The sequence below is a fragment of the Schistocerca piceifrons genome, chromosome X (genome assembly GCF_021461385.2).
Source record: "Schistocerca piceifrons isolate TAMUIC-IGC-003096 chromosome X, iqSchPice1.1, whole genome shotgun sequence".
In the NCBI taxonomy this organism is placed as follows: Eukaryota; Metazoa; Arthropoda; class Insecta; order Orthoptera; family Acrididae; genus Schistocerca; species Schistocerca piceifrons.
The window spans coordinates 250,237,217-250,254,574 of record NC_060149.1 but is presented as its reverse complement, the minus strand read 5'-3'; the positions used below and the strand labels follow the sequence as shown (position 1 = coordinate 250,254,574).

At 39.0% G+C, this 17,358-nt stretch overlaps 1 protein-coding gene across 2 annotated transcripts in view; it reads right to left on the bottom strand.

Moving 5' to 3' along the window:
- LOC124723079 overlaps positions 1-17,358 on the bottom strand; it is a 178,968-nt gene that overhangs the window by 18,479 nt on the left and 143,131 nt on the right. For both annotated transcript variants that reach the window (XM_047248255.1, XM_047248256.1), the window contains exon 6: positions 3,847-3,999. In XM_047248255.1, the coding sequence (XP_047104211.1) occupies positions 3,847-3,999 (153 nt within the window). The remainder of the gene's footprint in view (positions 1-3,846; positions 4,000-17,358) is intronic.

Sequence of the window (17,358 nt, the reverse complement as noted above, 5' to 3'; positions counted from 1 at the left end):
GCATCTGATGCACTGTTTGCAGAAAGTTGAAGGATATTGATTTCAAGGCCTGTCAACCCACTAGAAAACCAATGTTAACAGCCACAATGAAAGTAAAGCATCTGAAGTAGGTTAAACAGTGGTGACATAAGGATGTGGATTTCTGGAGATTGGTAATTTAACTTTAAAATTATTATTTGCAATATGATATAACCTATGTACATTTATTCATAGTATATTAATTATGTTTCTTGATTTTTACAGGTATGCTTCAGCGATGAAAACACATTTGAAATTTTAGCTAACAAATGTCAGTATGTGCGCCATCGAACAGGAGAAAAATTTCATCCCAACTGCATTATTCACACCATAAAGCACGCAACTAAGTTGATGATTTGGTCTGTCATCTGTGGCAAGGGTACAGGATGTCTTTACATGGTTAAAGGCATAATGAGGCAAGAACAGTTCAAGGAAGTCCTGCAAAAACAAAAACAGTTAATACCACAGCTCAGAGAATGGTCCCCGAATGGGGAACCATTTATTTTTATGCAGAATGGAGCTCCCTGTCACACAGCCAGGTCAATTAAATCCTTTCTGAAGGAACAAAATATCCCTCTGTTAGACTGGCCTGGTAATAGTTCCAACATGAACCCCACAGAAAAAAAGTATGGGAACTAATGAAGAGGGAGGTAGCAAAAGATGTCATCACAACAAAAACACAGCTCTTTGAGAAGATCATCAATGTGTGGTATCATTATCTGCAAATGCAGGAAACTGTACAGTCCTGCATTGACAGCATGCCATGTCATATTAAGGCTCTCATAGCTCCAAAAGTTGGCTCAACAAGATATTAAAATTAATGTTTTCACTTTCGCAATATTTTAATTTTTGTTATAATTATTGAAATAAAATATTTTCAACAAATGCTACATTTTATTTGTTTGTTATATCACCTTAATTATGAAGTAGACAACTCATAATCATTTTATCACACTTTATGTATTAAAAACAAACAAATTTTATATTTAAAAACAAAGATGATGTGACTTACCATACGAAAGCGCTGGCAGGTCGATAGAAACACAAACAGACACATACATACACACAAAATTCAAGCTTTCGCAACACACTGTTGCCTCATCAGGAAAGAGGGAAGGAGAGGAAAAGACGAAAGGAAGTGGGTTTTAAGGGAGAGGGTAAGGAGTCATTCCAATCCTGGGAGCGGAAAGGCTTACCTTAGGGGGAAAAAAGGATGAGTATACACTTGCACACACACACATATCCATCCACACATATACAGACACAAGCAGACATATTTAAAGACAAAGAGTTTGGGCAGAGATGTCAGTCGAGGCGGAAGTGCAGAGGCATTTTTGTGCACGGCCAGCACATCTTGGCACAGTATTACACCGTCCGGGTTATCTGGATACTTCCCACCAGCACCAACCTATCCGAACTCCGGAGATGGGAACTTGCTCTTCAATATATCCTCTCTTCCCGTTACCCACCAGGCCTCAATCTCCGCTAATTTCAAGTTGCTGCCACTCACATCTCACCTGTCATTCAACATCATCTTTGCCTCTGCACTTCCGCCTCGACTGACATCTCTGCCCAAACTCTTTGTCTTTAAATATGTCTGCTTGTGTCTGTATATGTGTGGATCGATATGTGTGTGTGTGCGAGTGTATACCCGTCCTTTTTTCCTTCTAAGGTAAGTCTTTCCGCTCCCGGGATTGGAATGACTCCTTACCCTCTCCCTTAAAACCCACTTCCTTTCGTCTTTCCCTCTCTTTCCCTCTTTCCTGATGAGGCAACAGTTTGTTGTGAAAGCTTGAATTTTGTGTGTATGTATGTGTCTGTTTGTGTTTCTATCGACCTGCCAGCGCTTTCGTATGGTAAGTCACATCATCTTTGTTTTTAAATATATTTTTCCCGCATGGAATGTTTCCCTCTATTATATTGATAAACAAACAAATTTTGTTAGACATAAATAAAAAATTTACTTAAAAACTGTAGTGCATCTAATAAATTGGCCAAGGACTGTATTGACATAAAATGCTGTGCACTGATTGCAGCAGAGTTGGTATATGACACGGCTGCTTTCATAGATGGTCCTGCCTCTGATGGGATAGGATAACCCTGTGACAGTACTGGAATTGGATGTGCTGAGTCGGGGGATTGGGCAGGTCTCACACCTGGGCCTTCCAAAATGGTATAATGCCTGTGGCAATGGGATGGGAGTAGGAATGACATAGGGTTGGTCCAGGATGTCGTGTAGTTTGGATGGGCAATGGAGTACGACTTTGGGAGAGTGGGAAGAATCCTGGATAAGATAGCCCTCATTTTGGGGCATTGTGATAAAGTCCTGGCAAAAATTATGCTTCAGTTGTTTCAGTCCAGGGTGATAATGGGTCATGAGGGGGCACATTTTTGTGGTTGATTCTCGGAGGTGGTGGAGGCATTAGGTGTGTAGGGATATGGCATGGGAAATCTGGTTGTGGAGTAGGTTTGGGGAGTAGTGCCTGCCTGTGAAGGCCCTCATGAGATCTTAAGCATACTGGGCAAGGAAGTTCTCATCAGTGCAGATATGCTGTCCATGGCTGTATGGGAGTGATTTTTTGGTGTGCAAGGAGTGGTAGCTGCTGAAATGCAGGTACTGCCCTACACCCTCTACCTAATGGTTTCTCCTTCCTCCCTCCTGCATTTATGACCACCTACCTGTCATTTTGCTTGGGACAGGCAGGTATGGCTGAGGGGCCACATCAAGGTAACATAAGAGTTACCTCAGAGAATCTGCAGCAAGCAGATGTGTCTCAGCCTGGATAGCACTTCACTGAGTGGGATGCATTGTGTCTTGCCTTATGTTAGAATAAGTTACTTTGGAGACTGCAGTTAGCAGATTTATGTCTCATCCTGGTAAGTATTGCAGTGAGCAGCAAGCATTGTTATCTTGCCATGTGTTAGAGTAACAGGTAGCCTGGAGACTACGTCACAGGTGGAGGTATGTCTCAGTCAAGTCAAGAGCAACAGTGAGTGCACATCTTGTGTATTATGAAAATAAACATATTTTTATATCAAGGGTTGTGTTCTGGTAATTCATTTTAGTGAAAATAAGGGGCGAGAGTGAATACTCTTGTACAATACACTTACAAAGTAAATGGGCCATTGCAGAACCAAGACCTGCAAGTGAACTGCATACACATTGATTTTTCATTCTCCTGACATATGTGAAATTTGGCATCTAGAACATTTTCCATTTCCACTCTTTAGTTGTATCAAAATATACTGAACAGCTGATGATGGTGTTTTAGTTAGAATTGAAACCTTTTCATTTCTTTTTCCATTTGCCTGTGAATTTATAATCTATATTTAGTTACAAATGAACCACATTTGACCCTAACTGTCAGTTTATATGCTTAGGGATTGGCAGTTTTATATAAAGGCAGAACTACTATACATTGTCAATCATATTACATTTATCACCACCTAGATGTGATGTTAGGAAACATAGTTCATGATGAAGGTTATTTGATGCCCACTGGTCAAGTACATAAGGGAATGGACAGGGTATTCGTATGAATTTCACTCACTGCTATATGTTACATATCTTAATTGCTGATGATAAATGAAATTTTTCAGTTTTTGTTAGTAACTTATATGTAACTTAATATATTTTACAATTTAACCAAGTAATTATCCATGTTAAAGTTGTTGGCAACAGTCCCTCATGCCACTGTGAAAGGGGAATATTGTATTGGTATATTTTAAGAGTTGTAGGTGTAATCTGTATGTAGATGGTTTTGTTATTTCTGTATACTTTTAATAATATTTTATTCTAACACATAAATTCAATTAAAGGTTTGTTACCTCTCATCCATAACCTCCCAAGGGAATCCTTCATGTGGAAGTGGGTAGCGGCAATCATCGCAGCAGTTGCAGTGGCGTGCTGTGTGCTGTTGTCGATACATATAACGACACCTCATCTCCAATTGTTCCCAGTACATTTTCTTTTTTTCATGACTGAAAAATTAAAACACACTCCAATAAATGTTAAGTTAGAATTGTAACTTTTTCATTTCTTTTTCTATTTGCCTATAAATTTATAATCCAGATTCAGTTACAAATGAGCCACATTTGACCCTAACTGTCAGTTTATATGCTTTGCTAAGTGAAGTTTGTGAACTGCTTGCATAGCTCTGTGCTGAAAATATTTTGTTAGAGGGCTAGCAGCACCATCATGAATAGCTTTTGAGAAAACTGCAGGGCACCATGTCCACAGTTTATGTTGCCTACACTAATACATTATGACCTACCACCATACTATAGAGGGACAACTCACCATTCAAATGAACCAGGAGGCAACAAGAGTCATGTATACCACACTTTTTTGGTGAATTCTGCTGTATATAGATTACTGAAGGAGACAGATGGACTTTAACCATGCTAAAAATGGTGCACGAACAGAAAAAATTTGATCAAATGAAGCCATATGGTTCCGGCAACTTTTTTCAAGTCTCAAATATCTATGATGTATATTTGCAGACTGAAGCAATGAATGAAAAACAGTTTTATTTGATTAAAGCACCTATGATTGGATTTCAGACAGGATTCTCCATTTTATTTGATGCTGAGGTATTATTCCAATAGAGCGGGAGAGACTCTGCATTGTTGTTCAAGTTTTGGGGGGAATACCAAGTGGGCCGAGGTGTGAATGGGAATTTGGATTGAGGAGGGAGGTGTGCTAGGTTGTCCATGCTGTTGTGCAAAGCCACTGCACCAGTGTGGCATAGTGGTCGTGCATCTGCCTAGTGAGTAGAGACCCAGGTTTGAATCCTGGCCTTGGTACAAATTTTCATTCACCACTTCAATGTCCATACACACAGAAAAAAAGATTTGAATTAGCTCTATGGTATTGAAATTGGGATGTGTTGACTGATGACTTTTCCAAATAATCATATTTTCCACTTTATGAGGTGGGTGTTGATTTTTTGTGCTTTTATGACAGTAACTGAGATACATGAAATTTTTAATGAATTAAAAAAATTGTGTTTGCGGTTTGATGGCATATGTTTGTGGTTTATTTCTAATCACCATGACAACCAGAAAACAAGTATTTTTTTAATGTGGTTAACTTCATTTCTTGACAATGGGTGGCCACAATGGAGTGAGTGGTTTCCATCCATCTGCAATTCAATGATCTCCTAGTATGACCCATTTTAATAATAGTCACGCCTGATGGTCTAATGGTGAACCACATATCTGGAAACTGAAAGGTTGCAGGATCAAATCTCGGCCAGACCACAAAGTATTTCCATCTGCCTTTAACTATCCTTCACCTCTCAATGATGTGAAGATTCACCAGGACTGACAGGTGGTTTGGATTCCACATTAAACTGTACTTCAGCTTTCCCTCATATGATTACTAGGGTAGGTTAGGGACATGTAAGTTTCTGAAGAGTCATCCAATTGAAAGACTCACACCAAACCTTTGAGCCACATGGACTCAGTATTATTGTCTCTGATGATTTTGTTGTTGGTTGGTTGGTCAGTTTAAAGGCAGGGGGAGGGACCAAACTGCTTGGTCATTGGTCCCATATCATTGTTAATGGGATGTTAAACCCTATACTTCCTAGCTTTCATCCTAAATGAGATATAAATGAAGCCATGCTACAAAGAAAAAGAAAGGAAGATTAGAGTTTAACATCCCATTAATGATGAAGTTCGATTTCAATGCTTGTTTTCAAAAATTCTTTTTCATGTGTATTCTGATTTCACATCTTCTAAGTTCTGAGGACTTTTGCCTTATAGGCCTTTTTCATTCTACAGAAGAGGAAAAGGTCACATAGGAGTTTGGACCTGCTGAGTAAGGTGGGTGCAAAATTTTGGGCATTTCATTTCGGCCATGAACTGTCTAATACTTCATGACATAGGATCAAGAACATTGTCATTTTGGAGGAACCTTGGATCACTACAATGTGGACAATTTTTTTGCTGTATTGGCTCCAGCAGTCATTTTAGTATTTGAAGGTACGCACATTGGACAAAAACTAGTCACTCTCAGAAGGTGTTATACTAATACTGGGTAACACAGTCTCTGATCTTGATAATGGGCTCAAAAAGTGAGGAAGAGAGTCCACAAATTTCTTTAGGTATGTCACATCCAACTCAAACCACCCATTTGTGATTAGAACCTGTAGAGCTACAAAATTGTGGGGATGTTGACTGCTAGATTTCACCTGCTGTTTCAAATGGTCCCAGACATTTTCTATGGGATTAAAATTGGGTAATTTATATGTCAGTTGAAATTCAATAAGGTGCCTGAGTGTTCATCAAACCAGAATTTATACATGCTGCTCTGTGAAAATGGCTGTTGTCATCTTGGAGGATTGAAGTATCCACAGCATACTCATCATGAAGATGTAGAAGAAAAGGCTATCCTTGGTCACCAAGAATGTTCACAGTAACTTGAATAAATGGGCTAAAGTCACATTGTGAAAAACATCTTCAAAAAACTATGGAACTAACTCTGACCTGAAGTACGTCTGGATCAGAATAAAAAAAGGTGTCTGACAGCTGTTTGATTACAGGACAGCAACAATCAGTCAAAAAATGAGCTCAGTCATGCCTTCTGTTCACTGTTGTTGTATTTCTCTGCTGTATCATCAGTTTCTAGTTGCTACAGCCAGCTGTGGATGATACTTGCAACCAGTAATGTAATAATCATGGTTAATTTTCATTGTCTCCATTGCTTTCTTTTAAATAAACCCAGTACTGCACATTAATGAGCGGCATGTGAATGTATTCAGAATGGAATTGCCCAGCTCTTGCTGTCACTGCCATATTGCATGCATAGGCTTAGGTGAACTGACAACATCATCTCTTCCCATGCTGAACAGTCAATTATTTTGTTATTTTGATCATAGTATACACTCTCCTCACACTGCAGGTTAAATGCATTAGTGGACTGTCAGTTCACTTGTCACCTTGCATCATTCAAAAACATCTGCTTCCAGTCAGCTACTATCCAGTTTGTGTGTTGTTTGGCACACTGAAGCTTTATGAAATGCTTTGAGTGATGGTCTTTTGCCAGGTACCCAACTCTAAATGTCATATTACATGTAGTTCCCTTCACAAGGTTCCCTTGGAAACTGGTTGAGATGGCTCTGAAGTCAATGACAGCAGCAAAATGTCAGTAGAGTTTGAAACTAGTTGTCATTGCTGAGGTGTGACATTTTTCAGTTAGGATCTGTTTATGATCATTGGTTTATACCATATTACATGGCCCTGAATGGTATATCATTCCTTGTAGACACATTGTACAGTCCATATTAATACACTAACAGATCTGGCAGCATCATTTATGTGTGGGAATCATCATGTTAGCTCCTTTCTGTCATGTCACCATGGTGATCCATGGAATTGCACCGATTCCATTCAACCAACTGGCACATATACACCACTTCATTGATATAGCTTATGTCAGTAGTGGATGACCTGGTACCAATTCTGCAGTGCTCGAAAGTGTCGCTCTCTTGACATGGAGGGTGGGGCAGGAGGAGAGGAGTGGGGAAGTTGACTAATATTTTGTACAGTGATCTTATTAATATTGGTTAATTGTGTTGTGGTTCTCAGATACTTTGCTTTCTTAGCCATGCTGATGAAAACATCTTCCAAAGGCTTGGATTGTTTTGTATTTATTCAGGTGACAGAGATTGGCTGAAAGAGCTGCAGATATGGATTTAAATCATAGCTGATCCTGTGCACACTTAACCTAAGATTGTATTTATTTAATTTCAACAATTATAGTCATGAAGTCATAATTTTAAAGAAACATTTTCAGTAAATTTTATCACTGTAATGGGAAATCCAAAAGAAACTGTTCAAAAGAAACAAAAACATCAATAAAACATAAAATCTCACTACAACCAAGCTGCACTTCTCACAGAAATGTATAGAAATATGGTGGACATTGCATTAATAATGAAAAAATTGCCATGATAGGTATTTTTTTTTTTTTTACATGCAAGTAGCACTCTGGGAATCCCAGTTATTATTTAGACATGTTTTCTAACTGTTGCATTTAGTAGCAAGTGTGACTAGATTTTGGTGTGCAATACTTGGCTGTTAGTAATGTTCATTACTGTTACTGTGAATATTTAGGTTAATTTTCTGCATTTGACATTTTAAATTGGAGCTCAACACTCCATTAAATTGAAGTTATATAATCGGAAATCCAAATGTGCAAATGTAACATGTTGCTTCTATCATTTAGTATAGTGAGGGGTGTTCAAGAATGTGAAGATTCAAAACATCTGTGTAGGGTTGTTCAGAGTCTCCATGTGGGGAAAGTGGTACATGTGAAATTTCTCATGATGAACAGGTGTTTCATATGGAGTTGGTTAGCAGTCTCTTCAGATTATTTACAAAAGTTGTCCTTCCATATTCAACACATAGGAGAACTGGAATCATCTGACTTTAAGAGATAATAAGAACTTGAAAATTTGGCATTTCTACAAGTGGAAAAGAGTGTTAACTGGCTATTAAGCATATAGTGAGCAGAAAAACTACACTGTCTGTTCAATAGAACTGCAAATGTACACATCTGTTGCATCTAGACAACTAAGAACTCACATAAATGAATTTTATGCACTACTTCTAAGGGAAAACACTATTTCTTCCAATAGATGCTGCTCCATAATATAACATGCAATGTAACATAAAGAGCATCTTTTCTGGCAACTACTACTAATGATACAGATGATCTACACTACTAGCCATTAAAATTGCTACACCACGAAGGTGACGTGCTACAGACGCGAAATTTAACTGACAGGAAGAAGGTGCTGTGATATGCAAATTATTAGCTTTTCAGAGCATTCACACAAGGTTGCTGACATGAGGAAAGTTTCCAACCGATTTCTGATACACAAAGAGCAGTTGACCAGCGTTGCCTGGTGAAACGTTGTTGTGATGCCACGTGTAAGGAGGAGAAATGTGTACCATACGTTTACAACTTTGATAAAGGTTTGATTGTAGCCTATCACGATTGCAGTTTATCGTATCGCGACATTGCTGCTCACGTTGATCGAGATCCAATGACTGTTAGCAGAATATGGAATCGGTGGGTTCAGGAGGGTAATACGGAACACCGTGCTGGATCCCAATGGCCTCGTGTCACTAGCAGTCAAGATGAGAGGCATCTTATCCACGTGGCTGTAACGGATCGTGCAGCCATGTCTCGATCCCTGAGTCAACAGATGGGGACGTTTGCAAGACAACAACCATCTGCATGAACAGTTCGACGTCGTTTTGCAGCAGCATGGACTATCAGCTCGGAGACCATGGCTGTGGTTACCCTTCACACTGCATCACAGACAGGAGCGCCTGTGATGGTGTACTCAATGACGAACCTGGGTGCACAAATGGCAAAACATCATTTTTTCGAATGAATACAGGTTCTGTTTACAGCATCATGATGGTCACATCCGTGTTTGGTGACTTGGTGGTGAACGTACATTGGAAGTGTGTATCCATCATCGCCATACTGGCGTATCACTGGGCATGATTGTATGGGGTGCCATTGGTTACACATCTCGGTCACCTCTTGTTCGAACTGCCAGCACTTCAGGTGCAGTTGAAAAACGCACAGGAGGGGCTAGACAGGATGAGGAGGGAGAAGGGGGTCGGGGAATGGGAGCTGGCTGTTGGCAAGAGATCTGCTAGGAGAAGAAGATTTTCAGATAGTTTGACTATTGGTGTTTACAATAGATATGACTTATTAGTGGTTTCTTCATTCATCTCTGCCTTTCTTGTGTTGTGACCTGATATTTGTGAGTGTTTCGTACCAAGCAACGTAACCTCTTACCTGTGTTTACATTCAGCACTGACCAGTTGCAGCTGTAGCGGCGCATCGAAAGCTAAGTACTAATTAACTGTTTGTGTATAGTGGTTTATTTAGGAACTTTAGTAGTCTTCAACTGGCGTTTTTTGTGTTTTCTGGTGAAATAATTTCAGAAGAACCTTTTGGGAACTGTTTTCAGCTTTGTTACTGTGTCATTAGACGTTTGATTCTCTTTCTGTATTAGTCTTTTGCTTTATTTACATTTGTTGTTTATTAATACTGTTAATAATAGTAGTTACTTCCCTTGTAGAGTAAGTTTGTGTTTATTGCAGTCAGGTTCTTAACATCTTCTTATTGTAGTAGCGGAACTTAGAAAAAGTAAAATTTTACCATGAGTGAGAAGTGTGGGCTTTGCCGTAGGTTCATGAGTAGTGGATTGCGGTGTGAGACTTGTTCAAAGTATTTTCACTGGGGGGAATGCAGTGGGGAAGTCAGTGGGCATTCTGATGAATTCCTCTCCTGGAACTGCAGGTTATGTAGCAAGAGTAAGTTGATAGAGGAGCAGGAGTGTAAGATCTAGGCCTTTCAGGTGCAGTTGAAAAACGCACAGGAGGAGCTAGATAGGATGAGGGAGAAGGGGGTCGGGGAATGGGAGCTGGCTGTTGGCAAGAGATCTGCTAGGAGAAGAAGATTTTCAGATAGTTTTACTATTGGTGTTTACAATAGATATGACCAACTGTCAGAGTCTAGTGGAGAGGAATCTCTAGTAGCTGTAGATGTAGGAAGTATGCAGCAGACCTCAGTAGTTGCGGTGGCTAGAACAGTTGCAAAGTCAAAGAGGAAGAAGAAGGTTCTGTTGTTAGGTAGTTCTCATGGCAGAGGTGTAGGCCAGCAGTTGCAGGAAGTGCTGGGGAGTGAGTACCAGGTCACCAGCATTGTGAAGCCTAATGCAGGATTGGCTCAGGTGACTGTTAACATAGGGGGGTTATGTAGGGATTTTACTAAAGAGGATCAGGTAGTGATTGTGTGTGGGGCTGGTAATAGTATTGATAGGGATGGGGGATATGACATAGATGGTGACCTGGAAAAGATAGCCACTCAGACTGGCAACACGAATGTGCATTTTGTGGAACTGTTTCAGCGTCACGATCGGTCTCATCTTAATACAGCCATCAGGCGTAATAACATGAGACTTGGGAGTGCGCTGATGACAGAAAGCAAGGGAACAGTAGAACAACCATAGACAACATTTTTGTTCATTCCTCATTACTAGAAGGGCATTCTGTTAGCAAAAAGGTGAATGGCCTTTCAGATCATGATGCACAAATTTTAACTCTAAAAGATTTTTGTGCTGCAACACGTGTTAAATATAGTCATCAGCTGTTTAGGAAAGCTGATCCAGTTGCTGTAGAGACTTTTGTAAACCTTATCAAGGAACAAGAGTGGCAAGATGTTTATAGTGCTGATACAGTAGACGATAAATATTTTGTAAACCTTATCAAGGAACAAGAGTGGCAAGATGTTTATAGTGCTGATACAGTAGACGATAAATATAATGCTTTTCTCGAGACTTTTCTCGTGCTCTTTGAAAGTTGCTTTCTGTTAGAACGTTCAATACAGGGTACTAGCACAAACAGGCAGCCTGGGTGGCTGACTAGAGGGATAAGAATATCTTGTAGAACAAAGTGGCAATTATATCAAAATGTTAGAAACAGTGAAAATCTAAATGCAGCAGCCCATTACAAAAAGTATTGTAAGGTGCTTAAAAATGCTATTAGGAAGGCGAAAAGTATGTGGTATGCAGATAGAATAGCTAAGTCTCAGGATAAAATTAAAACCATATGGTCAGTCATAAAGGAAGTGGCTGGTCTGCAGAGACAGGTCGAGGATATAGAATCAGTGCATAGTGGGAATGTCCATGTTACTGATAAGTTGCATATATGTACAGTATTTAATAATCACTTTCTGAATATAGCAGGTGAACTAAATAGAAACCTAGTCCCAACAAGGAATCATATAGCGCTCTTAGAAAAAGTGTTCCGAGACTGTTACCTGAAATGCTCCTCCATGATACTGACAGGAGGGAGATTGAGTTAATAATTAAATCACTAAAGACCAAGAACTCTCATGGATATGACGGGGTATCTAGCAGAATACTGAAGTATTGTTCTATGTATGTTAGCCCAGTACTTAGCCATATCTGTAACTTTTCCTTTAGGAGTGGTCAGTTTCCTGACCGATTAAAGTACTCGGTAGTGAAGCCACTTTATAAAAAGGGAGACAGGGATAATGTTGACAATTATAGACCTTCTAATAATTTCCGGGTATGCAGCCGGATTCCGGATACCCGGAAATTATTAGAAGAAGAAATACGCCGGGAAAATTTCAGAAGTCACAATTATAGACCTATTTCTATGCCATCGGTGTTTGCTACAGTTATTGAGAAGGTTGTATATACAAGGTTACTGGAGCATTTAAATTCACATAATTTGCTGTCAAATGTTCAGTTTGGTTTTAGAAATGGTTTAACAACTAAAAATGCTATATTCTCTTTTCTCTGTGAGGTTTTGGATGGATTAAATGAAAGGTTGCGAACGCTAGGTGTTTTCTTTGATTTAACAAAGGCTTTTGACTGTGTTGATCACAAAATATTACTGCAGAAGTTGGACCATTATGGAGTAAGGGGAGTAGCTTACAATTGGTTCGCCTCTTACTTTAAGAACAGAAAGCAGAAGGTAATTCTCCGCAATATTGAGAGTGGTAGTGATGTTCAGTCCCAATGGGGCACTGTTAAGTGGGGCGTTCCCCAAGGGTCGGTGCTGGGGCCACTGCTGTTTCTTATTTATATAAATGATATGCCTTCTAGTATTACAGGTGATTCAAAATATTTCTGTTTGCTGATGACACCAGCTTGATAGTGAAGGATCTTGTGTGTAATATTGAAACAGTATCAAATAATGTAGTTCATGAAATAAGTTCGTGGCTTGTGGAAAATAATTTGATGCTAAATCACAGTAAGACTCAGTTCTTACAGTTTCTAACTCACAATTCAACAAGAACCAATATTTTGGTCAGACAGAATGGGCATATTATAAGCAAGACGGAACAGTTCAAGTTCCTAGGCATTCAGATAGATAGTAAGCTGTTGTGGAAAGCCCATGTTCAGGATCTTGTTCAGAAACTAAATGCTGCTTTATTTACCATTAGAACAGTATCTGAAATAAATGACACTTCAACACGAAAAGTAGTCTACTTCGCATATTTTCATGCGCTTATGTCGTATGGTATTATTTTTTGGGGTAATTCTTCTGATTCAAAAAGGGTATTTTTGGCTCAAGAACGGGCTGTTCGAGCTATATGTGGTGTAAGTTCGAGAACCTCTTGTCGACCCCTATTCAATAGTCTGGGAATTCTGACATTGCCCTCACAGTATATATTTTCTTTAATGTCGTTTGTTGTTAGCAATATTAGCCTATTCCCAAGAGTTATCAGCTTTCACTCGGTTAATACTAGGCAGAAATCCAAACTGCATGTGGAATGTACTTCCTTGACTCTTGTGGAGAAAGGAGTGCAGTATTCTGCTGCATCCATTTTCAATCAGCTACCACAAGAACTCAAAAATCTTAGCAGTAGCCCAAACTCTTTTAAGTCCAAACTGAAGAGTTTCCTCATAGCTCACTCCTTCTATTCTGACCAGGAGCTCCTGGAAGAGCTAAAAAATTAAGCAAATTCCAGTGTTACAGTGTTGATTTTCTTTATTTAAATTTACGGCTTGTCACCTGAATATGTTTTTTTATATTTCATTTTATCTGTTTCTAATATTGTATTATAATTTCATGTATTGACTCGTTCCATGACCATGGAGACTTCTTCTTAATTTGGTCCCATGGAACAATAAATAAATAAATAAAAAATAAATAAATAAAAAGTGGACATTACATTTCAGACATGTTACGACCCATGGCTCTACCCTTCATTTGATCCCTGCGAAACCTTACATTTCAGCAGGATAATGCACGACCGCATGTTCCAGATCCCGTACAGGCCTTTCTGGATACAGAAAATGTTCAAGTGCTGCCCTGGCCAGCACATTCTCCAGATCTCTCACCAATTGAAAACGTCTGGTCATTGGTGGCCGAGCAACTGGCTTGTCACAATACGCCAGTCACTACTCTTGATGAAGTGTGGTATCGTGTTGAAGCTGCATGGGCAGCTGTACCTGTACGCGCCATCCAAGCTCTGTTTGACTCAATGCCCAGGCATATCAAGGCCGTTATTATGGCCAGAGGTGGTTGTCCTGGGTACTGATTTCTCAGGATCTATGCACCCAAAGCGCATGATAATGTAATCACATGTCAGTTCTGGTATAATATTTGTCCAATGAATACCCACTTATCATCTGCAGTTCTTCTTGGTGTAGCATTTTTAATGGCCAGTAGTGTATTTATGTGCTCATGTCGCACATGAAATCAGAATGATTTAATGATATTTTGAGGAAAGCATTTACATACTCTAAATTGCTACTGAAAGTAATACAACATGAGAAAGGTCATATTCACTGTCATGATATTGCTTCAGTAAATAAGAATAGTTTCATTCCTGGGAGTCATTTAACTTCTCTACAGTCAACAAATAGGAAGGTTTGTGTACTCTACGGTTCAATGTCTCATTGTCAGCGAGGTATTAGAGATGGAACACCAGTTCATTTGTACAAGGATGTGAAAGGGTCTTAGCCAAGTGTTTGTCAAAGAAAGCACCTCTGCCTTCATTTTAAGTGACAAAAATAAATCAGTATGTTGAGATAGGGATTTCTTGACTACAATTCAAGTGGCTATATACTGTGCTATATTACTTGAATGTTGTTCTCTATGGAAATGAAATATAACATTATCCATAATAGAATTTGTCAGTTGAATTGATGTTTCAATGGTTATGAGTAAGTTTATGAGGTTGTTAATGGCATTTGTCATATGCATGACACATATTATGAAGTTACTACACAACCATTCAGAATTATTACTTCTGTATTTGAATTTTTGTTTCTGAATATAATGTTTTTTGTTAGCATAGAAATGTGTGAAGTTATCAGGAGCATTATTCAAGTGTATTCAATCCAAACTGGACTCAAATTTAGGAGGAGTAAGCTTCAAATCATTGTCTGTCTATTCAGATTTATGTTTTCCTGAACTACTTCTTGTAAATGCCAGAATGGTTTTCTGTAAAGTGTAAAGACTACAGCAGAGTCCTCCCCATGTCCTTCTCCAGCTGTCTCTAGTAATGACTGAGACATTAAACTATAACTAAGCAACAATCAAGCAACATGGCACAATTTTTAAGCTCATAGACTTATATTGGAGAGGGATTAAATCCTTGTATCACACCCTGATTCAGTTTCTTCGTAGTTTTTTTAGACATGGCTTAATTTGAAATATGGTCATTTTATAAATCAATGGCTTAGACCCTCATACAACCTTCTTCAAATGAACAAGTGCTCCATTTATAGTTACCTCACTTGCAAATTAATATTCTTCTACTACCTCATTGTCCCCTACCATGTCTAGGAGCTCTTCTTTTCTGCAATGACTACTCTCCTCATTGACAGTAAACTCAAACTATTTGGCATATTATATATGAGCAAGTATGGCTGCTGACTGCAGTAGCTTTCTTAGCAGGTCAGTGGGCATTCACTTTCTTATTTGCATGAGGGCAAGGTATAAGGTTCTTGGCCTGCCAGTGAGAGATTTTTTAAAATAAAAAATCATGCACTTATTGATTTGTCCCCTTGTTCAAGATTTCCACAGTGTGTTGATTACATCCCTGAAGTGTGATTTTTTAAGTTCTCAATAAACCCATTTATGTCTACTCTAACTTCGTCCCGTGACTCAAAATATTTTCCCATGCTAATTTCTTTTTAGGTCTGGGAGTACTATAAGCACACCAGAAGATGTTACACCAGTTTCTAAGCAAGTCAGCTACCTCCAACATTACATCCTGAACTACCAGAATTGGTCCACCTACCACACTAGCAATGAGAGGGCTGATGTTTGTCACTTGGAGTTTGCTACTAATGTTGCACTTGCATGTGAGGCATTTTGTTTTGCTCTTGTTTTATCCCTCATACCTCTAACAATGGACATCTCATGGCACAATCATAGTTGGTAGACATCAGAAGATGCCAAATGTTGTCAACATGGTGGATGTTCCAACCAGTTCATACTCAGATCCCTATCATTTCCTCATTGCCAAAAACTTTCAGGTCATTTGCAATGTCATGATTTTTTCTGGAACATTTCAGACTTCTTCACATATATTTTGTAATGCAATTGGTCCAGAAGATGTTTTAAGTATTAGCCAGTCATTGTTTTTACTCTTTGAAAGGTAATCATGGCCAACCCTTTGCACCAGAGAAATTTACTTCACCTATTTTGGTGTAAGGCAACATCATTATGCCACTGATTTGCTTACTGTTTTGTTTCTCACTTAATATGGTAGATCAAGCTTTCATCTACAGTAACAAGTCAGGGCATAATATCACTGAAAAATTGATTTTCATATTTGCTTTTGGTCAGTATTCTGCAAAAGTGACACATTTACTGCACAAAACCTTTTCATTATAAATACCTTTTGTGTGCAGTCTATTTATACACTGTCCCTAATTTAGAAAAGTTTCTGTTGTTCCTAGAATTCAAAACAAAGTATTTAATTATGACATATTTTTCAGGTTATTCACTTTAATGAAACACACAATGCATGGACATTTTAAATTGTTGTATGAGTAAAACTATTTTCTAGATTAAGTTGACACTTGAGTAATATTACTATGCGATTTTTACCAACATATTTTCATTGTAATCATAATTACTTCTCTTGACCAGCAAGCTGGGTGTGATTTTATGTGTCTCTCTTCAACATTGTCCAGTCACGTTAATGTGACCATCTGTCAAAAGCCTGAATAACAACCTTTTGCAATGCAGACCACTGCAAACATACACAAAAAGTGTCACTGAGACTCTCAAAGGCACAAACAGGGATGTGGAGCCATGCCACTCCAGTACCATGGCCACCTGTGCTTGGTTTCTCAGCTGAGAATCCATGGTGCAAACAGCCCAGTCAAGGTGGTCCCACAGATTCTCAGTTGGGTTTAAATCTGGGGAGTTTGGTGTTGTGCCCAGGGGAGTTTGGTAAACTCATCCTGGTGTTCTTCAAACCACACATGTACACTGTGAGCTGTGTGAAATGTTACAATGTCCTGTTCATAGATGTGAATATGCTGAGGAAAAACAAACTGCATGTAGGGGGGGGGACATGGTCTTCAAGGATAGATGCATACTCGTGTTGATCCACTGTGCCTTTCAGGATGATGACATCACTGAGGCAATGCCGTGAAAATAATTACCAGGCTATAATGTTCCTTCCTAGTTGGAGAGTATTGGCTTCAGACATTTCACACCATAGACACCAACAACCATCTGTCCAATGGAGCATAAAACATGATTCATCTGAAAAGGCCACCTGTTGCCACTCAGTGGATGTCCAAT